Source organism: Anolis carolinensis, unplaced genomic scaffold, assembly GCF_035594765.1.
Source record: "Anolis carolinensis isolate JA03-04 unplaced genomic scaffold, rAnoCar3.1.pri scaffold_8, whole genome shotgun sequence".
In the NCBI taxonomy this organism is placed as follows: Eukaryota; Metazoa; Chordata; class Lepidosauria; order Squamata; family Dactyloidae; genus Anolis; species Anolis carolinensis.
In genome coordinates, this window is record NW_026943819.1 from 14,816,469 (window position 1) to 14,841,979 (window position 25,511).

General features: G+C 39.5%; 1 protein-coding gene across 4 annotated transcripts in view; it reads left to right on the plus strand.

Moving 5' to 3' along the window:
* ogdh (oxoglutarate dehydrogenase) overlaps nt 1-19,971 on the plus strand; it is a 38,426-nt gene extending 18,455 nt beyond the window's left edge. For all 4 annotated transcript variants that reach the window (XM_008116020.3, XM_008116021.3, XM_008116019.3 and 1 more), the window contains 19 exons: nt 2,717-2,832; nt 5,012-5,166; nt 6,231-6,377; nt 6,748-6,838; nt 7,881-8,060; nt 8,368-8,496; nt 9,247-9,426; nt 9,905-10,057; nt 10,976-11,078; nt 11,471-11,599; nt 12,336-12,486; nt 12,928-13,055; nt 13,180-13,358; nt 14,115-14,186; nt 14,445-14,567; nt 15,223-15,295; nt 16,024-16,187; nt 16,641-16,795; nt 17,017-19,971. In XM_008116020.3, coding sequence (XP_008114227.1) covers nt 2,717-2,832; nt 5,012-5,166; nt 6,231-6,377; nt 6,748-6,838; nt 7,881-8,060; nt 8,368-8,496; nt 9,247-9,426; nt 9,905-10,057; nt 10,976-11,078; nt 11,471-11,599; nt 12,336-12,486; nt 12,928-13,055; nt 13,180-13,358; nt 14,115-14,186; nt 14,445-14,567; nt 15,223-15,295; nt 16,024-16,187; nt 16,641-16,795; nt 17,017-17,137 — 2,549 coding nt within the window. In that variant the 3' untranslated portion in view covers nt 17,138-19,971. The remainder of the gene's footprint in view (nt 1-2,716; nt 2,833-5,011; nt 5,167-6,230; nt 6,378-6,747; nt 6,839-7,880; nt 8,061-8,367; nt 8,497-9,246; nt 9,427-9,904; nt 10,058-10,975; nt 11,079-11,470; nt 11,600-12,335; nt 12,487-12,927; nt 13,056-13,179; nt 13,359-14,114; nt 14,187-14,444; nt 14,568-15,222; nt 15,296-16,023; nt 16,188-16,640; nt 16,796-17,016) is intronic.
* The last annotated feature ends 5,540 nt before the right edge of the window (nt 19,972-25,511 follow it).

Below are 25,511 nucleotides of genomic sequence, written 5' to 3' on the forward strand. Positions count from 1 at the left end.
TGACTCTGGGCATGTGCAGTTAGGTAAAGTTATGGCTTGTCTCATCTTTCAACGGTATTCCATTGTTTTCCTTTCACAAATCATTAAAGGTGAACCCAGTGTTTGTAATGAGACTGCTCCATTTGTTGTGCTCTCCTGTTACCAGCTCTTTCATTAGTTCTTCTGGTGGCCATTTTTCCTATTCTTTGCTCACCTTTTCTTTGTCTTGTATTTTGGAAAGCATTGCAGTGCTTTGGCATCCTAATAAAGTGCACTTGTTATTGGATGTTCATCAGCACGTATCCAAGTGGGCTTGCTGCTGTGGTGCTCAGGTTGATTTCTGAGTGTTAATTTTACTTTCGTTGTGCAAAGTGTTCCACACAGATACATCATATTAGGACACCAAGTATCTTCTTAAAGCCTTAGTTATATTTCTGTCATGCTAAGAGAATGCCATTTCCTTGGTTTCCTGCACCGTCAGCTTGCAGAAATGTCCAAATTTGTAATTGTAAGTACTCTTAAATAATTGAAAAGAGTAATATTAACGGAAAAAACATAGGAATTTCCCCCAAATGACGTGTTTAGAATGGAACTAACTTATCTGGGCATATTCCTGCCAGGTTGGTGTTTCTGATGCTTGTCACTGACATATGAGAAATAAAGTTTATTATAGAAATTCTTCCCTAGTGCATGCATGAAAATCAACATTCTTCCATGTTCCTGATGTCATTTGAACTTGTAGTCTTGTAACGGTATTCAATGTTGTCTTTGATCTATGTACACTGATCAGATTTCAGTCCTCTTAATTGGATTCAAGCATGTTTAAATGCTAGATTTCTAAACGCTGTGAGTCTAGAGGTGCCAGTCACTGCAAAATACTGAAGTTAAAAGGAGTCAATACTGGAAGTACAGGCCTTCTATAAGTGCAACTCTTGTAGAGGTGTCAGCTCTCATTTTGTATTTTTGAGAGCATTTATACCTTACATCCCTGCCAGTCATGTATTCATTCTCTCTGAACATCTTTGTGGGAGGAAGTTTAGTGTTGGCTACAACATTTGCATATATCCTATTGTAAGTATTCATCATACTGCTTGTAAAGTGAAAATGTTCAGATTGAGGAGTTAGCTGCATGTTAAACCCTTACATATTTCCAATTTCTGCTCTTTAACAAGGGCTAGTGAAGCAGATGTTCCTCAGAAGGATGGGGCTCCAGGCCTGTATATTATATTATGGAATAGTGCCTGGTTATTACGCATGGAAAACCACCATGCTGTAAACATTACTGAATATTGCAGGGTGCTGCTTTTTAAATCATTAACCTTTGTGGAAAGTTCTTTATATTGTGCTCCTTCCAGGATTATATCCTATTCCACATAATGAAGCAGAAATATCTGATTAAACGTAAATATTTAGTAATTAGTCTGTTATAGTAACAAGAATGAGAAGTTACTAGTGGAAGTGCTTTCAAGTTTCCTGTCCCAAGAAATAACCCCCCCCCCCCCAAATTGTCATCTACTCTCTTGCCAGCTTTCTATCAATGAACTTTTACTAGGTCATTGACCTTGCCTTTCATTTTTATCTAACCTGGAATTGATACTTTGTCAGCTGACTGGTTTTTAATGATTTTGTGGCAATGCAACAATATTTACCTTGTTTATAATCCAGTTTGGTTAGTTGTCTTGATTACAGATTTCAAATAGAAACATTGGCTAGGAAATAGCAGTTTCCAGACGGATAAATAGCTAATCATTGAAGAATCTGTCTTTAATGTCATTAAGTTTTGGTTAAGCTTTTGTGCAGAAGTTTTCTTAGAGCTGCCTGATCTCAGCTGTAATGTTTTTAATTATTCGTCACTGATGCTGAAGTATTATCGAAACATCGTGAAATCATGTGATAGTCCTGGTGTCTGGGAGATAAATAGAGCTTGTCGTTTGTTCATATGGTGACCCAGTGAATTCCGTAGGGTTTTCTCAGGCAAAGAATATTCAGAAGTAATTTTGACAGATCCTCCCTCTGAAATATAGCCTGGTGTTCGTTGGAAATATCCCATCCTAGTATTAACCAGGGCTGACATGACTTAGTTTCCACCATCAGCCGGGATCTGATGTTGTTAGCTGGGTAGTAGATATTTAAATAAATTGTTGTGAGGGGAAATTTTCAAGACCATTGTCTTTAAGACATGTTCTTCTATTATTTGTGAAGAGACCAGTTCACTATGAAACCATGGTTCCCCAGGGTGAGCTATTCAGGAGAGTCCTCTGCAGAACCCTACGCACCATCCATTATCTTGCTGCCTTTAAACCTTTTGTTTTGGGAAGTTGGTCCTTTCACTTTTTTATGCTTTACTTTACTTTTAATTCTCAATATGTGGTGAAATGTGGTCGTAATGTATGCTCGTTGTACCTTATATCCCCTTTTATATTCCAAAGTGTGTATATGTGGGTCTGAAATTCTTGTTGATTCTTCCTCTAGATGTAATTACCAATTATCATGGCAAGTATATCATTTGCGTTTATATTCTATGTGTCTTATAGAAACTTTTTGTTCTCGCTTAACTTGTCTTTCATTTTAATTACTACTTGTTTTTATTTGTACAAACCTCCTTAGTGCTTATTTTGTGCTGCTTTCTTGTCCCTTCCCCTTACCACCAAAACCTTGTTCCTGTGCCATGGCTCTTTGCATTGAATGCCTTCCCCTGCTCCTTCTTTGCCTTCTCCTACCCACAAAAATCCTGCAGGGTTTTATGGCCTGGATGAATCGGATCTTGACAAGGTCTTTCACTTGCCCACTACCACCTTCATTGGAGGAAATGAGTCTGCTCTCCCACTTCGAGAAATCATCCGCCGTTTAGAGGTAAGACCTGCACAGAAGCCCTGGAGACCTGAGTAGGTGGTTCCTCTTTCTGTTTCTATCTCAAAACCTGTGATGTGGGTTAAGCTGAGAGATGCTGACGAGTCTTTCTGTAACCTAGTTCTAATTCAACAATCTCTGAACTACAGCATAGTAGTTAGGAACAAATCTGAAGTTGAAAGAGGAACATAGACTTAAGATTTAATCCAAACTTTTTTTACAATTAATGGAAAAACATTCCTTCTCACATCACTACACAACAGTAGAGAAATACATTTCCTAGTAACACCATTTTATTCATTTCTTGTATAGAAAGTGTGCATACCTTTTGATAGGAAATTCCCTGAGTAAAGCAGACTTCCATCCTTTGCCATTTCTAGAAGAGCACACTTATTAAACTCTGTTCTTGAAATGGGAGTTGTCCAAAAAACTGTACTACAATTATTAGAAATGATTCTGCCATGAACTGTTATGAGTGATTCCCTTTTATATAAAATATTGGCGCAATCTGTTGACCTGTCCTTATGTCTGTAAAAGACATTTGTTCTGCATCCTTCACAAGAAATAAAATAGCTGATAGGGATTCTTCTGAAAACTGGCACTGCTTCTGGAAACCATGACAGAAATACCCTTTCAGTAGAGGTATTATAGGAGACCATGTACAGGTCAGCAGCTAGCTAACTTGTGCCTTAATCTAAAATTTAGTATTTTCACAGTATATGTGAATTGTCTGTAGAGAATAGGTGAGTTACAAGTAAATTGTCTCAGGACTATTTTAGGAAAATGTACAACCAGGGAATTGGATCTCTAGTGATTTCAGAAAGTCAGTAAAATACAATCCAAAAATATAGTCACACATAGAAAACGTGTGTGATTTCTGCTTTTGAGCTTCCAACTACATTCTAGAAAGTCTCGATATATATATATAGAGAGAGAGGGGGGGAGGGGGGAGGGAGGGGGGGATATTCTGATAGAAATGCATTTCTTCCCTCATGTTTTGCTTGCCAGTGTAGATGTCTCTTGTTCAGCAGTAATGGCTGTCACTGAACCATAAACAAACAATGGAAAGAAGAAGCAAGAGTGGTGACCATTTTTCTGTTCCTGGCATAATTACGTTCATTTAGAAAATTCAGACACTCCGGACTCATTAGCAGTGACTTCTTCGCAGTCTGTCTTAGCATCTCAACATACTGCCCCCTGGATTCTAAATTTGAGAGTTAGGTTCTCTTCCCCACTCATTTCTAATTACATTTTACATAAGGCACTACCACTTTCTGATAAAGGCAGTACAATCTTGTGTCCTCTGTCCGTTCGTTTTCAGTGTCATGACTGCCTAAAAATAATTTCTAGCAAGGTTCGTTTAAAGGTCAGTCTTGTGACTGCTTGCCAGACATTTCTTTCCTCGTCTACTTGCACATACTGCACTCCTTTTGCTTAGTATTAGAATTTTGAATATAAGAAACAGAAAGCACAGCTAATAGTGTCACTTCAGACAAGCCTTTGCACATTTGTTTTCAAATATGAGCCTTTAAAAATATTTATCTTTCATAGAGTCTCCTCGAGGACTCTGAAGCATACTATATGGCAGGGGTTGGAAATTCTGGCCCTCCCAGAAGTTTTTGAGCTGCAATTCATATAGTCGCTAGCTAGGACTTCTTGACATTGTAGGCTATAAACATCTGGAGAGCCATAGTTTCCCATCCCTATTAAAGATATAGGCACTTTGTAAGTGCCAATCCTTTACACAGAGCACTTGGCCTCATTCAACATATTCCAAAACATGCTGTCATTCATCAGTAGCTCCACTGGTTGCCAGTTTGTTTCCAGGCATAATTTAAAGCACTGGTTTAGACTTGTAAAGCTTAAGTGCAAGCTGTCTGACAGACCATATCTCCCAATATAAGTTGGCCTAGATCCTGAGATCCACAGAGAAGATCCTTCCCTTAATCCCACAACAGATACAACTGATGAGGTCATATTTTAGAGTGCGTGTTTTTAACATAGTTTTTAATTTAAATTTGTTTTAATGTAGCTTTTTGTATGTTTTTAATTGTGACTTTTTTAGTGTATAAGCTGCCTCAAGTCCCTGTCTTGTGGGAAAATGTGGGATATTAATAGAGATTATGATAAAAAAAATAAACTATACATTTCTAGCCTCTACTTGTCTTTCCCTGTTGAACAGATGGCATACTGCCAACATATTGGTGTAGAATTTATGTTCATTAATGATCTGGAGCAGTGTCAGTGGATCAGGCAGAAATTTGAAACTCCCGGAGTCATGCAGTTCTCTAATGAGGAAAAGCGCACTCTGCTGGCTAGATTGGTCCGGTCAACCAGGTACTTGAATTTATTTAGTCTGCTTGAATACAACTGTCTTACTGGTTTCATGTAAATGGACAACAGCTTAGATGAGCCAAGGAGTCGATATAAATTGGCATCTGAGCTCTTAAGATACAACTCTAACCTATCAATATTTATATCTTGGCAAAGACCCATGGGCCTGTACACTATGTGTCCAAACATGCCTTTCAAAGTAGGTGTCTCATGAGGTGTGTCACGCTGCTTAAACAAATAACTTCTGCTGCCTTATAGGAGTAAAGTGTGGACTATGGGTTTCTAAATTAGCTTTTGAACTAGGAAGGCATTTCAGTACGGAAATGGGATATTCTTTCATTCTAATGTTTGTTTCTTACAGCTGCCTATCCTGTTGCACTCTAATTCCTATTTGTTGTCTTTTTAGTTTATCTTTGCAAAAGAAATTCCACTATTGCTTTACTTTTGGAGCTTCTTTTTCTTCCCCACCCTTCTTTCTTGTTTTAAAACGGAACTGTTGTGGGCATAAAATGTATCTTACCAATCTGTCATAAAGAATATTCAATTTGCTTTGGTCCAGCATTATCCAAAGCTTTTCCATTCCCTCAGCTCTGTTCATTATTTCAATAAGAAATAGAAGAGAGAAAAGGGTTAAGACAAATGTTTTGCACTGAGTAGAGAAAATTGGAATAGAGTTTCTGTCCCTGTCCTTTGCCCCCAGCATTACAGAACATTGTAATAAGGCAGTCCTGTATTGTTTCCATTCTCTTCATTGCCTTCTCTGACTTTATCATCTCCAACTTTTTGTGTAAGCTGCTTCTCCTGAACTAATTTTTAAAGACTCTATCATTTCCTTATTTCCCTTTCTGAATAAATTCTACCATTATTCTTGGCATCAGATAGCCATCTGATATTAAGCTAGGAAGCAGAGCATTTATATCTATTCAGGTGCTACTATAAATGCTCCTGACTAGTCTTTCCTATATTTTTGTTCTATCAAATTACATACTCAAATATCTGTTTGATATTAATTTATTTAAAATATCGCACAAAGGCTCTTCTAAAATAACTGATTTTCTTTCTTCCAGATTTGAAGAGTTCCTGCATAGAAAATGGTCTTCTGAAAAACGCTTCGGCTTGGAGGGCTGTGAGGTCCTGATCCCTGCTTTAAAGACAATAATTGACAAGTCAAGTGAAAAGGGAGTTGATTATGTGATCATGGGAATGCCTCATAGGTAATTTTCTTCTTGAAATCAATGTGTTATTGCAAGAGAGCAAATGTGTAGCATTCTGAAAACATGTTGGCTTGTATTAAGGAGGCATTTTGGCTGTAGCCTCCACTTTTGTGATTTGGGGACAATTGCTCTCTTTGAGTTTGCACACAGTTTTTTTTAAATGGAAAAGATGAGTTGCTATTACACAGAGTTGCTGTGGAGGGAAACAAAACTATAGAGGTCTTCCTAAATTGTGATGGTAGTGGTAAGAGTTTGTTTCACCTAGAAATTGTATAATCAATTTTGCTGCAAGGATCTATGTGACAGAAGTACTTCAAAGGATCTTGCCTCCAAGCAGAGTTTCTTGCTAAATATAGTTTTGATTTTCTAGAGGCCGTCTGAATGTCCTTGCCAATGTTATCAGAAAGGAATTGGAGCAGATTTTTTGCCAATTTGATTCCAAATTGGAGGCTGCAGATGAGGTGAGCTAAATTCCCTACTCTCAAGACAGCCGAAGGAGCAATCCACAACCATTAGAATATTCTCTCCTCCCAGTTGATTGAGGCAGGAGACCAAAATTCCTAACAATTCAACGGTTGCTCTCTCTTTCCCCACCTTCAATTTTATCCTCTCCTGTCTTGACAGCTGGTTGAGAATTTCCCTATTTCCAGAATGAAATATAATGTATACTTCATCTAATTTGCTGAAGATTGTTAAGAGTATGGCATCAGTGGAAAATCTGCTTACAGAAAAGAAAAATGCTAATGGGAACAGAGAGGAGCTCTGCGCTCAATCAGACAGGAAACATAACAACAGACAAATGGGTTCTTCAAGTAGTTTAAGGTGGTTACAAAATCACTTTCACAAAAGGCTGGATTATAGTAGCTTTCATAATTGGTATCAAAGAACAGAATCAGGAAGATAATACAAATGGAATTTCAACATTTAATTCCAATTTGAAGATCATAAGAAATATTTGAATGCCAAATATGTTTTAGCAGTGAATTGAGCAAAGGGTTCCCTCTGCTTCCAATAATTTGAATGAAAATCAGTATAGACTCAAAAGAGATCTTCATTTTAAAAGAATGGAAAGCGAAGACATGACTTCCAGAACACTTCCACTTATTTAAAAAATCCTTTTCTGGACATAAAATTATCTTGGGAAGGGGCCAAAAGTGGCAAAAGCGTCCCTTCCCCATAGAGAGTATTTGAAGATACTTTTCCATAAGTGTAACAGCCTTTCAAGGTTTTCCGCAAAGACCAATGCAATGCTCTTAACAATTATCTACCCCTGTTCTGTATAGATTCATTGAGTAAAAACCTATCATGAATACAGGTTGAAATTACAGTACTCTGTTTTTCTCTGTTGTAATTTGTATGCTGTACTGGCTCTGATTATTTTATGCCTTTCAGACCAGTTTATTCCTTTCTAAAGGAGTGCAAAATAAATCTTTTATTTTTTGAGAAATTTTACATTACCAAAACCTTGAAGTTCTTAAAGTTAATCTCGCTCTCTTTTCTCAGGGCTCAGGTGATGTGAAGTATCATTTGGGAATGTATCACCGGAGAATTAATCGAGTTACTGACCGAACCATCACTCTTTCACTGGTTGCAAATCCTTCTCATTTGGAGGCTGCTGATCCAGTTGTTCAGGGCAAGACAAAGGCAGAGCAATTTTATTGTGGAGACACCGAAGGAAAAAAGGTAAGTGGTTACATGTACCTTGTCCATCCCTTTGCTTTTGTTTTTTCGGTTGAATGCCCAAGGGTGACCAAATGATACTGAAAGAGAAATTTTACATCTAACACAAACGCTTCCTTCTGCAGTCAAAACTTTATCCTTTTGTAGCATCAGTGTCAGATATTTTTTGGACTTCAACTCCCTAAATATCCAAACCAATAGAGGTAGAGGCCATGCTGATTGTTGGATTTTATAAGCTGTGTTTGAAAAAAGCTTTAATTCAGTTGTAGACATTTAGTGCATCATCATGATCTTGTTTTGCCCCTCAAAGGTGATGTCTATCCTTTTGCATGGAGATGCTGCTTTTGCCGGGCAAGGTATAGTTTATGAGACTTTCCACTTGAGCGACCTGCCTTCCTATACGACACACGGGACCGTTCATGTAGTGGTGAACAATCAGGTAACTATGGATCCTTTTATGATTATAATGTCACATCCTGTAGCTGTTTTTTTCTAATTTAAGACCCACCAGGAATATGATAATCATTTGAAATTTAACTTGTTAGAAGAGTCAACTCACATGTCATTTTGGTTATCAAGTGTTCCATTACTTAATGACATCCGCTTTTTGTCCCCAAATACTTGATGGACAAATTTAAATTATTTATTATTTATTACTTATTTATGTATTTACTTTATTTTTACCCATGGGGACTCAAGACAGCTCACAATTACATGACACGACCCAATAAATTTTAAAACAGCAAATACAAAAATTTAGAACAATTGAAACAATTTAATATTGTGTCATGGATATAAGTTAAAACACAATCGAGATACAATAAAAATTCTTGTACTGTACAATTAAAATTGCACTTAAAACTAAATATCCTCCCCAACTCCCCAATCCTAAACAGATGCCCAGAATGTAGCAGTCTGTCCTATAATGGTTGAATTTATAACCAATAGCAACTGCCTTTCCTTGATTTGATTTATTTAATTGAAACAATGGTCTAACTCAGTGCTTCTCAAACTGGAGGACTAACCAACCGGTCATAGTAGTCATTATTTTGGGAAAAGTTTGTTTTTATTTTGCAAAAGTTTTTTTTCAGCCGAAAGTGATAAATGAAGTCTCCATATATCTTTTATCCAAACCCTTATTTACTTTGACAGTTACATTTCTTTTTTTAAAAAATATTGTCCTTTCCAGATTGGATTCACCACCGATCCCCGTATGGCTCGCTCTTCTCCATACCCAACAGACGTAGCCCGAGTGGTTAATGCACCCATCTTCCATGTTAATGCCGATGATCCAGAGGCTGTGGTGTATGTGTGCAACGTGGCTGCTGAATGGCGCAGCACTTTCCACAAAGATGTAGTTGTGGATCTGGTAGGTGCTACTCTCATTTGTGGAGAGGAAATATTAGTAAATCTGTGGGGTGAGCAAATGTAAGAAAATATTTAGGAATATTTATATCTGAAGCATACACTCTGAAAGCCTTACATTTATTCATTTATTTTCCTATATTAAGAAATGTAATGTCATTTTAGGGCTATACCTTTGCTAAGTATAGAGGCAAGAAACAAGGGCCCCATCTACACTACTATGTAATGCAGTTTTGTACTGCATTGTGTGAACATTGTAGACTTATATAATCCAATTTAATTTCGTTATGTCCTGACCAAAAATTTTGCTTCTATGCCACCTTAAGTTTCATTTCAGGGGTGAAATGTGAGGTGAAAATCAAATGCATATATAAATTTAATTCTCACCAAACATCTCAAATTAGTAATCTCAGAAATATATTGTTTTCTTCAAACAAACATTAGAGAGGTTGACATGATTAGCTTTTCTTGAAATATACTAGGTATGCTACAGGAGAAATGGGCACAATGAGATGGATGAGCCAATGTTCACCCAACCACTGATGTACAAACAAATTCGGAAGCAGAAGACTGTGCTGCAAAAATATGCTGAGACACTAGTTTCACAAGGAGTGGTAAATCAACCTGAGTATGAGGTACTTTCATTTATGGCTTGACCATCAATTCTAATGCTAGTCACCCATCATAACCTTCTAGACATTCTTAATAAACTTCTATATCTTCTCTCTCTCTCCCTATATATATCCAATTAAGGATGGGAAAACTAAGCATGGTGACCCTAAGCATATCATTTTCTTGGAATAGAACCCTCTTTTTTGTCTCTTTTTATCCTGTCCTTCCCTCCACTGTATTACGCTGCAAAGGTTGTAGACGTAAGGTCGAGGGAAGTTGAAACTGGAGGTGGAAAAAAATAATATGACATACAAGATAATACAGATAAAACATGGCCAGAACTTTATGCTTGTTATAATCTTGGCTCAGCATAGGACAATGAATCAAGACACAGGATGGTATGGATGAATGCAACTGTAGTTTTCCCCTGCCTTCTGGCATTAATCTTGGGTGAATGACTGTGTCTGCCCTGGAACCTTCACCCCGTGATATTATTTTAAGTATTCCCAAAAACAGAGAAAGTGAATGCACAGGCTATCACCCTTCTAGATTAAGTCCAGCCCCCCAAAATGTGACACATGAACACAAAATCAGAAGCATTCCCAAGACAATGCATGATATGTTTGAGGAAAGACAAGGCGTGTTTATATGCTCTCCAACTTGACTGGAGAGTATTTCCCAGCATCCAACTCCTGGAAGTTCTATCTAAAATCAGGCATTTTCTAAACTGGTTGCAACCTTAAAAATTGATTTTGCTTGTGTGGTAAATAGTTTTCAAATATTAGGACATTTTACCCTCATTTTAATGCATAGGGATACTTATTCCAGGCCAAAGTGGTGGTCTGTAATACCTAAATAAAATGTAGATACTGTATATGGAAATGATAGTGCTGAAAGTTTTCTTAACCTTGCTTCTAGCTTTTCTTGCTTACGTATTTCAGGAGGAAATTGCCAAGTATGACAAGATCTGTGAGGAGGCCCATGCCAGGTCCAAGGACGAGAAAATCCTTCACATCAAGCACTGGCTAGATTCTCCATGGCCTGGTAGGTTAATGTTTGCTCCCTAGTGGCTTCAGTTTAAGAAGTTATTCTTCTGCTGAAAGATTGTTCTTGCAGCTTCTGGCTTTAAGTTGGCACATGCTTGTCTGGTACTTCCAGTACTGAAGATTCAGTATAAGGCCTATAATATGTGAGAAATATTACATACTCATCAAACAAAAGTAGCTTTGCTGAAGTGAGTCAGTCTCAATCAACAATCTCTCTCCTTGCTGCAGAATCACTGACAAGAAATAGCCTGTTAAATAATTTGGCATGTTGTGGTTTCTTTGCTAGTTTTCCTCTTCTCAAAAAGATGTTGGCAGTGTCCCCTATTGTTGCTCCGACAGCTGGATTTTGTTCTTTCTGTGAATATCAAACTCATCTCTTTGCTTCTCCAGGTTTCTTCACCCTGGATGGTCAGCCCAGGAGTATGACCTGCCCTTCTACTGGTTTGAATGAAGAGGATTTGGTCCATATAGGAAGGGTGGCAAGCTCAGTTCCTGTTGAAAACTTCACAATCCATGGGGGTATGACGTCCAAGATCAGTAGTCCACATGGGGTTCATTTTTGAATGGGACGATGATATGCGCTGCAGAAGGCTACACTGGACTGCTTTGAATAAAAAATCCTTGATATTACCATTGAGTCTACATGAAATAGTGAAATCCTAGGTAGCGGGAAGAACTATGGAGTCGCCCAGTATGACTTCAGGCCATACTGGACTAATGTTTGATTTTGTGTTTATGTGTCCTTCCAAGTCACCTGTCTACTTATGGCAGTCCCTTGAATTTCATAGATCTTCCTTAGGCAAGAAAATATCCGGGGTGGTTTTGCCAGTACTTTCCTCTGTAATGTAGTCTGCATTAGGGCCAAAGAAAATCTCATGTTTACAAAATCCTTGCAGGTTGCATTAAAGACTCTTCTAGAGTGAAGTTAATCCACTTATGTTCTCTGTTAACTCTTTTACCTTTCTTCAGTCTATAGATATTTCCCATATAATAGGCCATGTTCCACTTCGGGGTGAATGAATGTGAGTCCAATTAATTAAAAATGAAGTTGGAAGGAGATCTTACATTAGATAGAACAGATCCCCCTAGTACTGCTCTCCACATTTTTCTTTTGCACTTGTTTTTCACATCTTCTTCATGTTTTCTGGAGCAACAATATTGCACAGCACCCTGGCCAACATGCTTGAACCATATATGCACATGAGTATAAACAATGGAAGTTGGTAGCCTTGTAACTCTTTACTTATTTCTGCAGGTTTAAGCAGGATTCTAAAGACACGTGGAGAATTGGTTACTAATAGAACTGTAGATTGGGCCTTGGCAGAATACATGGCATTCGGCTCTCTCCTTAAAGAGGGAATCCACATCCGACTGAGTGGACAAGATGTTGAGAGAGGAACATTCAGGTAAAGTGTTCACTTGGTTATGTGTGCCCCTTTGTTCATGAGACTGCAGTATTAAGTGTCAAATGAAAAGTCTTTTTAGGTATACAGAATATCAATTTATATAGTGCTTAGCACCAGACCATAGTGCTAAGAAGCTTGGTCTGTTACTTCTACTTCAGGATTCAAGTCTGGTGATGCTTAGCTACAACCAACTGCAAAGAATGAGATTGCTCATGTGCTTCTTCTAACTTCTCAGCTGATCACTTGTATATTATGCATCTAAGAAAGAAACAGAGCATTTTTTTATCTACGCTATCTTTGTGTCATAAATGATTGAAATGTGTGGGCAAATGAGTATTTTGAATTACTAGTAACCACATTACAATACTGATAGTTGCTAGTCATTCAACTAGATTGCATAGCCCTTCAGGAACAGTTTCATTGTGTCCCATTACTCTTTAGCCACCGACACCATGTCTTACACGACCAGAATGTTGACAAGAGAACCTGCATTCCTATGAACCATCTGTGGCCAAATCAAGCTCCATATACAGTCTGCAATAGTTCACTTTCAGAGTATGGAGTCCTGGGTGCGTACACTTTGCTGTTCCATGCTTAGGGAAAGTTACTTAGGTTAATTCCTAAGCATTTCTCCTGTTGTTAACTGATAAGGTTCCATAAAATCATACATGTTCTTAATTTGTGTCATTACAGGGTTTGAGCTAGGCTTTGCCATGGCAAGCCCCAATGCTTTGGTGCTGTGGGAAGCTCAATTTGGTGACTTTCACAACACAGCTCAGTGTATTATTGACCAGTTCATCTGTTCTGGACAGTCCAAGTGGGTGAGACAAAATGGCATGGTACTCCTGCTTCCCCATGGCATGGAAGGAATGGTAAGGTTGCAGTCTTGTTATTAACTGTCTTTTTCTTGTGTCTTAAGGCAGGCTTTGTTTTTCTCTTATTTCCCAGTAGAACAATTATAGAATAGAATAATAGAGTTGGAAGAGACCATATGAGCCATCTAGTCATGCAAGACTGGCACAATCAAAGTTCCCCTTACAGATGGCTATCCAATCTCTGTTTCAAAGCCTCCAAGGAAGGAGTTTTCACCACACTCCAAGGCAGAGAATTCCACTTTTGAACAGCTTATAGTCAGGAAGTTCTTCCTAATGTTTACGTGGAATCTCATTTCCTGTAATTTCAATACATCATCTCAATAAATATGTGCATTATTCAATAGAAGCGTAATAAAGCCTGTTATTTGAGGTTTTTTGGCAAGTTCTTAACCATATGGTAAGCTGCAGACAATGGCTTTACTTTACATTTGTAAGATAGTGAAGTTAAGGCTCCATATTCAGAATAGTTACCATAAAGTTATGGAGCAAATGCTTTTTTCCATTAAAGTGTTGACTATTGCCAATTCCTGGAGAGTTTTTTCTCAGTATATTTATCGTTGATGTTATTTATTACTGTCAAGTCAATTTTGATATATGGCTATCCCATAAATGACAGACCTCCAAGTCATTCTATTGTCAGCAGCCCTGCTCAGGTCTTGCAGACTCAAGGCCAATGATATTCATCCAGAATTCTGGCGGGGAAAGGGAGGAGGGATTGAATCTAGTGTCTTGACAGTCCTTTTCTGTTTGTAGGGCCCTGAGCACTCTTCTGCCAGACCAGAGCGATTCCTGCAAATGTGCAATGATGATCCAGATGTCTTCCCGGTGAGTTTTATCTCCAAGAAGGCATTTTCCACTCTTTCTGTTATGCAACATGGAAACTTAAGTTTGGTCCTTCCTCTGAAATAAGACGTACAGCACCTGGGATTCATTTAGTGGTCTCCCACCTAAGTAATAATCAGTGCTGACCCTACTTAGCTTCCAGGATCACACAAATCTGGTGCTTTTGGGTATTTAAGTTGCTTTAGCCACATGCATATAGTTCTGCCTGACTTTTGAGCACTCATTTTCATCTTTCTACAGAAACTAGATGATTTTGATGTCCGTCAGCTGTATGACTGCAATTGGATTGTAGTGAACTGTTCCACACCAGCAAACTTTTTCCATGTTGTGCGGAGGCAGATACTTCTCCCCTTCCGGAAACCAGTCAGTATTAAGAATAACTTCCTTAGCATAGTTTTCCAGCTCTGATTACAGATTCACGCCCATATGATAGCAGTGATATGATGGAATGACTCTAAACTTGTATATAAAAGGTTATTTTATTCCGTTGTTTTATCACTGTATTAAGCAAAGACAAAGTTGTGCTGTATGAGAGAACTAAAACTGTGCCTCTAAAAGCAAAGTCCTGAAAGAAATTGAAAGTTTCTTTTGCATATTTTGTGGTTGCCTCTATTTTGTATTTTTACAGCTCTCTTTCAGTTGCTTGTCTGTTTCTAATTTTAAATGCCTGTGCACAGAAATGTCTGTTTTTCTGCATTGTATTTCTGTATTTCATAACTTTTACAGCGACCCTTGAACATAGAGCTCTTACTGATATATCTAATTAGATTTATCTCCTATTTTTCGTTAGCTGTCAAAACCTGGTCGATAATCTGTATTTCTGCAGACATAGCGCTTTCTAAGTTCTTTGGCCCATTTCTGATTACTTAAAAAAATGCAACATCTATGTATTGTGGACTTCAGTTTATTATGCTTTCATTCAATAACTGCTCAATAATAGTATGGTAATTCAGTGCTTACTCAGAAAGTGTTCCAGTCTCAGTCTCAACACTGAATCTGAAATCCATTCCTTTTTCAGCTCATTGTCTTCACTCCAAAGTCATTGTTACGTCATCCTGAAGCTCGGTCCAGCTTTGATGACATGTTGACAGGTACAGTAGGCTTGAGAATTAATTCAGGAAAATGCTTTGTGTTGCATTCTCATATGGAAGACATATGACATGGCAGCCAGGACAGGAAATGTATTGCTTTTAGGTCAAAAACGGAGTTATTCTTCATGTTCCAATAAGATAGCTAATATACTGCCCCTTTCTTAATCTGTAGTTGAAGATCTGTTTCCAGATCTTCCTTCATCTGTGTTCTACATACTTGAAGGGCAAACCATATCCTTTCAAAAGTTGCCTTACAGAATCCCTTTTCTTTCTTTAGCAATTTTATATATTGCTATCAGGAAAATAATGTTTTAGTAACAACAAGAAGAAATGAACAGCAAAACGAACCACCTCAGAAGTTGTTGGCTTCTCCTTAATTGGAGGCTTTTAAACAGGTTGGATTATCTGTGAATTTCTGTGTATAGTGAGAGGATTAAATGAATTTTTAGGTTAACTTTAAACTCAACAATTCTGTTATTCTCCTGTAAACAGCCCTCATCCTTATCTTTAACTGTAGCCAGTAAGTAAGCCAAGCATGTTCAGTTGAATCAGCTGTGTATTTCCTGCCGCTTCCACTTCCCTACCATTTGACTGTTTTCTCTATGTTGTAATTTAATTTGCAAGCTTCTGAGGGTGGGGACTAGCTTCTCATACTCTTTATAGTGCCATTCAAATTGGTGGAAGGATATTAGCTGTATAGAATTACAACAACCTGCTCTCCATTTCAGGTACACATTTCCAGCGTATTATTCCAGAAAATGGTGTTGCTGCGCAAAACCCAGAGGGGGTGAAGCGAATCCTCTTCTGCACTGGCAAAGTGTACTATGAGCTCACTAGAGAGCGCAAAACCAGGGGTATGGAAGCAGATGTGGCCATTACTAGGGTGGAGCAGGTATGGCATTTGTGGGGGAAAAAATTTGCAATTTAAAATAATTGGTGGGGGTTTGCAGCATGGCTTTCTGATGTCTGAAATATAGTTGTTCTAAAGCCTTGCTTTAAACTCAAAGGCATTTTTATGAAGAATTCTGCTGAACTTCCAAAGTGATCTTCCAAAGCCCCGTTTCTCAGTACTCCTAATATTCCTGTGAAGAGTGAAATCCCATAATAGGGGAAGTTTTTAATAATGTTAGCAGATCTGTTTTAGGTTAAAGAAATGGAGTCATTTTTCATTCAGTCATTCTGATGGCTTAACAAAACTTGTTAGTTTATTAACTCTACAAAATGCCTGAGCTTTCAAGTCAACTAGTGATTCAATGTCAACTTTTTCTCCATGGTAATTTGTGTAAGCTGTTGACTCCTCCAAAGCCGTTATGGACCAGATGTCTTTTTTTTCTCCATTGTGTAGTTATCCCCATTTCCCTTTGACCTCCTGTTAAAGGAGTTCCATAAATACCCCAATGCGGACCTGGTTTGGTGTCAAGAGGAGCACAAAAACCAAGGGTATTATGATTATGTAAAGCCTCGACTTCGCACAACCATTGACCGCGCAAAGCCAGTGTGGTAAGTTCTCCCTTCAGACAATTGGATAGTCAGTAGACAAGGAGAAGCTTTCTATTTTCCCTCTGAAGTGGGCATGGATGTATGACTATGTATGAAAGAGAGGAAATAAAGAAAACTAGACTTAAATTTTAATTTAATGTTTGGCATAGCAGTAGGTGAGCACTTGAATATCACTTTCAATAGGCATTACATCTCTCGTTTCCTTCCATTCCATGCCCCAGGTATGCTGGGCGTGAACCTGCTGCTGCACCAGCCACCGGCAACAAGAAGACTCACCTGACTGAACTGCAGCGCTTCCTGGACACTGCCTTCAACCTCGACTCTTTCAAGGGCTTGTCTTAGATAACACTTGGAAATGGCTCTGCAGCACACTCTGTGTGTGTGTGTGTTTCTGTCTAGCTCTGTTCCCTTCCTTTCCATGCCCTTAACTGTAGACTTTGTAAACTAATTTAAGGCGCCCATTATTAACCTCTTCTTTGCTGTTGAGGAACCGCCTCTTCAGTGACCCATCTGGAATGTTTGTCCTATATTTTTTCTTTCAAGTGCTGCCACTCACACCTCTGGAGCAGTAGGGTTTCACTCCAACACAATCTTGTGATCTTCCTGAAAACCCCAGATTAGCCAGTTTTCCTGCTCCAGAATTTGGACTTTGTTAGGACTAATATTTGCTTTCCAAAAGGGTCTTGGTGTCATAAAAGATGGCCCCAGGCCATACATAAATTGTTATTTTGAACCTCTAGGTGCAGCCATTGATGATGGTATTCTCATTCTCTTTGCCTCTCAAGAATCGTTTGAACTGGCATAGAGCTTCACTTATGTGCTAAGATTCCCTTTCCTTACGCTCCACATCCCCAGCACTGAAATCCATGATTGCCATCTTGAAGCACTACTGCTCTCTCCTTTGGCTTAGAGACCTGGCATTTATCTTTGTTGTACACCCGGACAATCAAATTCAAACATTCTATTGCAGAGGGTTCCTTTCCTTTAAAAAAAATGAACGAATGCAGCAGGACACTGATTTCTGACCCCCTTATTTTACAACTTGCAATCCTTAGTAATTTTATATCACATCATGGGCATCCATATTAATGATATCCAGGGATTCTGGCATGTCATATTGGCTTTTCTGTATGCTAAGCTTCAGGTCTGCCTAGCATTTTGGTTCTTGTTCTGCAATTAGTACTGGTTTGGAAAGATATAAAGATTAGCTAGGCTCCCACAGACTTAGGTCTCCAATAGGAAAACTTGGTATAATGCTTAAGCCTTGGCAAAGTGCATCTTTCTTCCTAGTAATTCTCTATCTCCCCCTCCCCCTCTCTATATACATATTATATGCACATACATATATGTGTATATAATATGCTTATATATATACAGTGTGTGTGTATATATATATATATATATATATATATATATATATATATATATATATATGTATATATATATATAGAGAGAGAGAGAGTGTGTTACATTTCAATCAGTTTTTATTCCTTCACAACAGAGTGAGGTTGCACTTTTCCTGCATTTCTGGCAAATGAGGTCACATTTTGTTGCTCACTTGTTTCAAAAGTTTTTTCTGTAATGATCACTGCAGTTTTATTGGTTTAGCTATGTTTTAAATTATTACTTGTGCATTTGGAATTGGCAGATAAAAGATTTTTAAGTTGATGTAAAATGTGTAAAGGCATCTGGATCATGAACTTTAACATTTGTTATGTGTAGTCTGCAAAAAAAACCATATGAATCAGTGTTGCTTTTACACAACTTTCTAGCCACAAAATTCCTTGTGCCCATTGGCTCAAACATGGATGAAAACATCTAGTGATTGTTGCTGCTAGGCTGAAATGCTTGGTTTGTGTTCTCCTAATTCTGCAAACATAGACTACAAGATTAAAACTACATGCAGGAGTAGCTTAGTACCTACTTTTCACTGAGAAGCTGTACAAACCCAGGAGCAAATGCAGTCCAAGAAAGGCCAGTCTGAATGTTGAAACTGGTCATCTATGTGTTACGGCCTTAGAGATGTCCAGGAGGTAGCTCCTTTCTATGAGGGCTTGGGGCTTTTTGTCATGCTGCCTTTTAGGGTGTCTTTTGCTTTTCAAATATGTATGCTGTGGCCAAACCTTGGACACGTTCAGGACCTGGCATGTCTTCTCAATACTTAATGAGAGCTCAAAGCTGATGTCTTCCATGTGAACCTGAGTGTTTCTATTTCCTCACCAATATGCACAATGGAATATCTTGACTATCCTTGGGTAGGATTGTCTTCATCTTCTGCATGAAGTCCTTAGACTTAGAAACACCCGGTTCAGCACACGCACACCATGTGCACGCACACACCCGCTTGTGGCCTTTGCATCAGGGATTAATGGCTCTCATTATGCATTGCTGATAACTGGCAGCTGCTTCCATTCACAATAATTATGTGGCAATAGACCAGTAGCTGAATGTATTTCAATGCTTTGGTTGTACCTTCTTTTGGGCTTCACAAGATTGGAAAAGTGTCACGCAGTGGCCGTGGCAGCAGTGATTTGATTTGGCAAGGGCATCCTAAAACCAGGTGGACCTGCCTGGGACACAATACATAGTACCCACAGAATCACACTTTTTCCTAAGTCTTTTTATATTCTGTCAGTCTCCTGAGCAGAAGAAGGTTCAGAAGATGGATGTGATCTGAATGTCCTCCCTTCCCTCTCCCAAAATTACTGGCTTTTCTGGGTGTTTTCATTGGGAGATGTCCAGCCCTGATCCATTTGACTAACCTGGACATTTTGGAAAGAAGTATAGTTTCTTCCTCCTCTAGCCCTCCTCTGTACATGCTGCCAGTCATACTAAAAGACTTGTGCCATCTTCTGAATAAAGACTTTTCTATAATTAAAAAGGTATCAGTGCTGCTTCACTTGTGGGAACAGCACACTCCAAAAATTATGCCCACTGTTTGAGGGGGACAGTGTTGATATTTGTGTTTTTATGGTTGCTCCAGCTTTACAGAATAAAGATATTGAGTGTTGTCAGAGCAGAGGCTGGTGAGAGAGGAAGGTTGTCTGTTCTAGGCAAGCACTACCCTGGAGTTTCCCTCAGACTCAGAGCCTGACTTATTTATTTTGATTTGAAATGGAACATCAAACAGAGAATGTGTCTGGCTTCAACAATAAAGCCTGATTTTCTGGCCAAAATGTGTTCAGCTTGCTCAATTGTCTCAGATTCATGTTTTTAACTAGTACCAATGACATGGCTCTTTTCTGAAAGCAGGTGGAATAGAAATCAAGTAATGGTGCACTTGTTCTACAGTTTAGCATGCTTCCTGGGAAAGCATTTGCACTATTTTGCCCATTTTATGAGATAGCTTGATTACGATAATGCTTGGTAAAATGGGAAGCAATAGGAACAGAGGAAGATCATATTACAGGAGTATAGACTTAGTAAGGGAAGCCATGGCCCTGTAATATAAGCAGAGTTTTGAGAGTATTCTGGACCTCTCATTCATAGGGTTGCTAGCATTCAACATCTATTTGACACCCTTTACTTAACAAAAGCGACATCTGACTGCACTATCTTTGGAATTAGAGGCTTCATTTCATTAGTAACACAGTCTACTCCTGTCTGGAGATTGTGAACAGGGAGGAAACCTCTTCCCTGGATGGTTTACTTTGTGATGCCAATGCGCATGACGTTTAGAATCAGTTGGTGCTGCATGCTGATATTCATCCCTGCGTAATCCGAAGGAACTGGAGTGCTACTGCCCCCCTTGGGTGACAGGCTAAAAGGCATTCCTTCTGCTGCAGACTGCGAGCAGACATTAGTGTCTAAGACAAGCTCAAAGTGCCTCTTGTGAACTCTAAACAAACTGCAGCTGCCATCAGCTGGCAAGATGACATCTGTCTTAATTACACCCTGGGAGGTTTTTAAGGTAGCACCAAAACCCTTGTTTTCAGTGAATTTGTTCGAATATATTTGATTCACTTTAGATATGTGTGCCAAGCTTTTCAATACAAAACTACAAGGGCTAAATGTTATCTGTCTCTCTGTCTAAAGGAAACGGGAATTACAGATATGCAAAACAATGTACCATATCTCATTTTTAGAGCCTCGATTTTGGAGAGAGAAAAAAGATGTGATGCTGAGTGAGGGGGGGATCAAGCGGACATAGAAAGGGGTTGTTACTCTGGCTCCCCGCTGCCCTCACCCCAACTTCTTTGTCTTGCCACCCAGCTGTCCTGGCCAGCCCCTGGAAAGCCTCCCCAACCTTGCAACCTGATGCTGCATGCCACCGCCTACCACTGCAGGTTATTTACAGCTAATACGTGTGGCTTCTCTCCGGACTGCCACTCTTTGTCACTCCCATTGCCTTAACATTGCAGTTTGTTTTATTTGGGGTTTTTTTTTTAAGTTGAAAGAGCAGGATGGAAGCCAGCAAAGAGTAAGAGTGGCGGCAGCAGCAGCAAAGAGACAAGGGCATGGGGAGAAGTGTGAAAAGATGCCAGGAGATGAAGCAGTGGCTCCCCATTGCTTCTCCTCCCCATTGCTGTTGCCCACCCCTATTGGCATACACAACTTTGTCCCATCTCTTTGTCTCTGTTGTATAGTGGGACAGAAGAAAAGGGTGAGAATTTAAGAAAAAAAATATGATGCCATCTTTGGCTAACTTTTTGGAGAATGAGGAAGACAAGCTTGAAAGAGACATAAATTGTGTTTTACATGTGAACTCAAGTTTATCAACAGAGAAAATTACCACATGACATTGTTTACTTTGTGAGAAAATGCATCACTCTTAAACAGAAGATAAATATTGGCAGTAAAGAGGTGCCTATCATGGAAGACATCCCAATCAGAATTTTGAAAAAAAGAAAACGTTCCTGATGAACAAATGGAAAAAACAAGGGAGAGCTTTCAGATGAAAGTAATGGGAAAGGTTTTCACTGCTTTTTAAACAAAGGAGACATCTCTCAAATTCTGTTACAAAGGAAAAAGATTTCCTTAGAAAATATTGCAAAGATTTGGAAGGCCCAAAGGGGCCCTACGCAAAGAAGAAAAGGAATACCCAAGCACGACAACAGATCATGACCAGGGAGAGGAAAATGTGAAGCAGATGCATTTGAAAAAGGCACTAGCATGTGGACTCTGATACTCTATTAACAAAAGTCAGGGCACCACACAGGTGTCGATTATCTTTGTTATTTATTGGTCTTAGAGGAATAAAAATGCAACTGAAAGAGTTAACATAAAAGATTGTAGTTAAAAATGGAAGGCTTTTGCAGAAGACTTCTAGTAGACTGGCACTCTACCTTTTTTCCAGATGAACCGTTTTTCACCAAAGAGAGAAGCAGGGCCAGGGGATTCTGGAGGTCACTTCAAAAAAGTAAAAGATTTTAAAAATTAGATCAAAATTCAAAACTATAGTAATTGATTCACTTGGCTTGTTGTTGTTAAACTGTAGCATAAGTCCTGGAATTATTTTACAACAGCATAGCAGGCATGTGTTGTCAAAGGCCTTCATGGGCAGAATTGCTTCCCCCAGGCAGGAAGCAGCAAGACTATTCAATTCTAATCAAGCTGTCCAGTTGCAACATTCACACTTGCCTCAGGCAGACAAGAGTTCTTTCTCCCAACCTGAACTTTCCACAGATAAACCTTGCCTCACAACCTCTGAGGATGCCTGCCATAGATGCGGGCAAAACATCAGGACAGGATGCTTCTGAAACATGGCCATACAGCCAGAAAACTCACAGTAACCCATTGCAGGGATGGTTCCAACATATGTATTTAATTATGGGAGCCAACAAGGTATAGTGAATTGAGTTCTGGAGAAAATATCAAATGACAATATCATTTCAAAATGAACAGCTTAATCCTTGGGCCCCCATCTAAGAAAGTCACTTAGATGTGGCACATTATTTACACATGCAAACATGAATGGGAGACTGTAGTAAGAAGGAAGCAATCCCTGTGGGACCAGTGATGGAATGCAGGATGGTTCGGTAGTCTCTTGCTTCACCTCGGCTGCCCCTTGTGCCACTGGGTTATGAAGAGCCTGGACGTCGTGCCAACTCTGCAAGGGGCACCCGTGCGCTGCCTGGCTCACTGCGACCAGCCAGGGACTTCAGACACCCTTAAGGCTGCTTTGCAAATGAGAACAGCAAGACCTAGGACAAGGAAAGGCACCGCACCAGCCAGCTGTCACCATGGCAACAACTCTCCTTTCTGGCCTGCAGGCAGGGAGGCAGGATTCAAAACGTGTCCTCACAAGGAGACTATCCACAGCCACTCCACTCCTTCCTTCCCCGCTGGAGAGATATCATCTGCTAATAAAATCTACATATGTCGCTTAAAAAGAGAGCAATTCCCATGACAAGCCAAGTGAAGGCTGATTGCCAGTTCACGCCTGTCTCCCTGGTGTGTCTATTTTTTTTATTTTTTTTTACAAATCACAAATCACCAACCTGTGGGTCTCCAGATGTTGTGAGTTCCAAATCCCATAAAGTCCAACCAGCATTTCTGCAATAACTGACCATTCTGGCTTGAAAACGTATTCTGAAAACAGGCTCCTTCTTTGGAGGCTAAATTTGGAGGCTTCTTTGAAACAGAGGCTAAATGGCCATCTGTTGGGGATGCTTTGAATGCAATTGTCCTGCATCTTGGCAGGGGGCTGGACTAGATGGCCTACGAGGTCTCATCCAACTCCATGATTCTTCTATGGGGGACCTTGCTGCTTTTGGTGTGGGAATTGTTCCTCCCCTTTCTACAGTCCAGAATACCCAGTTGTCTCTTGGGGATTAAGCTCATGGAAGACTCTATAACTGGTACCAAATGGGAGGATTTTCCTAAGCTGCATGGCCATGCTGAGTGGGGGATTTCCAGGCCAGGCCATCAGCTGGGAAGGGTTACTTCAAGAACTGAATCCACCCAGTTAAAGTAGGGTGGGGACTTCCTTTGGTGGCAGGGATGGTTTTTGTCTGTGCTTAACTGTATTTTAATGGAATCAGTTTTACTAAGCAGAGAGGAAGAAAGCGAGAGAGAGAAATGAAGTGTGGGGAGAATCAGGAGAAGATTTAAAAGGGACATGTACAACAAATGGAAAAATGGAGAAATCACCAAGAAGGAATTCAAACAATTGCCCCAAACAGACAAGAGTTCTCTCTCCCACCCGGGACATTCCACAGATATATAAACCTCACTTGCCTACGTAGCTTTCAGCAGACCTCTCAACCTCTGAAGATGCCTGCCATAGATGTAGGAGAAACTCCAGGAGAGAATGCTTCTGGAACATGGCCATACAGCCCGGAAAACTCACAGCAACCCAATTAGATGTGAATTTCAGTATGGTTACTGCCCACCCTGAAAGGGAAATATAAGAGCATCCATATATAGCACTCCAATTCCTCCAAGACTTTACCAGTATGGCCAATAGTGGCCATATCTTTTAAACGGTTATGTAGAAGAGGACTTTCTAACATTTACAGCAAACCACAAAACCAGTACCTGGCAAAATTCCCCCTTCTACGTTACCATTCAAACTGTCAAAGCCTTATTCGTTTTCATCTGGCCCTCTCATGCTGAAGGAACATGGCAGCAAGTCACTAAAATTTCAAAAGCCACAATTGCCACATCTCTGATTCACAGCAATAGTGCTGGAGACATACAGTAGACATAAGATGCAAAGATGATTTTAAATGCAGATCTTTAGTATGAGTAAGATTTCCCCAGCCTGCATGTGGGCTAACATTTAATCTGGCCCCTTGGAGCACTTAATTTTCTGCTCCCTCAACTAGAACTGGCTAATGTGAAGCTGTAGGAGTTGGCAGAATCAAAGTGGTGGCAATTAAGACCTGATGGTCATGTAAATTATTACCACCCTTACTGCCAATAGCACATGCAATGCGCCCCCAGTGTCCTACACTGATGCACAATCATGGGAACTAGTGGTACATTACCAGGGGTGCAACTGCACTGTTAAAACTACAGTATATAAATAGTGAGGTGCAAAGTACCTAAAAAGGGCAACTTGCAAGAGCATCATAAATAGATAATGTTCTGATAGGGCTGGCTGGAGAGCTATCATGTGCCCAGAGCATGACTAAACTGAGGAGTTGTGTTGTGCTGCTGCAAAGCTAGAAGAACTCAAAGCTCCTTGTTCATTGCTCACATCCACACGCACACAGAGCAGCAACCATGTGATGCCTTAAAGATGGGTACATTTAACGTAGAGTTTTGTGGACAGGGCCTTCTTTGTCACACATGGAAGTAAACTTCTTCATTATAAATCTGTTAGTCTTTAAAGTCACAAGAATCTTAGCTTCTTATCTAGACATAAATTCCAGGCTATCCCTCAAGATCTCAATCCCTCAACATGAGTAGTTTTCATAATAGGTTGGTAGAGTGCTTGCATAAGTGATTTTTGTTTATTTCAGTAGAGGTCAACAATCATAGGCTGGAATTCTGTAAGGGGCTTACCTCTTTGTAAGTGGACTTATGTGTGCAGGAAATAGAATCCAGAAGTGTTGTAATGTCTGTTTTCATCGGGGCTTGCTATGACATTATTCTGTTTCAGTCTATCAATCAACTAATTGATTAATATCTCACATTTCTCTTAAAGTGAAATCAGGCTGTCTACTATTAGATGTCTAATGCACAATGGTAGCCACTGGAGTGACTGGTGCACAGTGGCCTCATGTACAAGAGCACCAATGAACATAGGGAGCTCCCTGGTGCACATCAG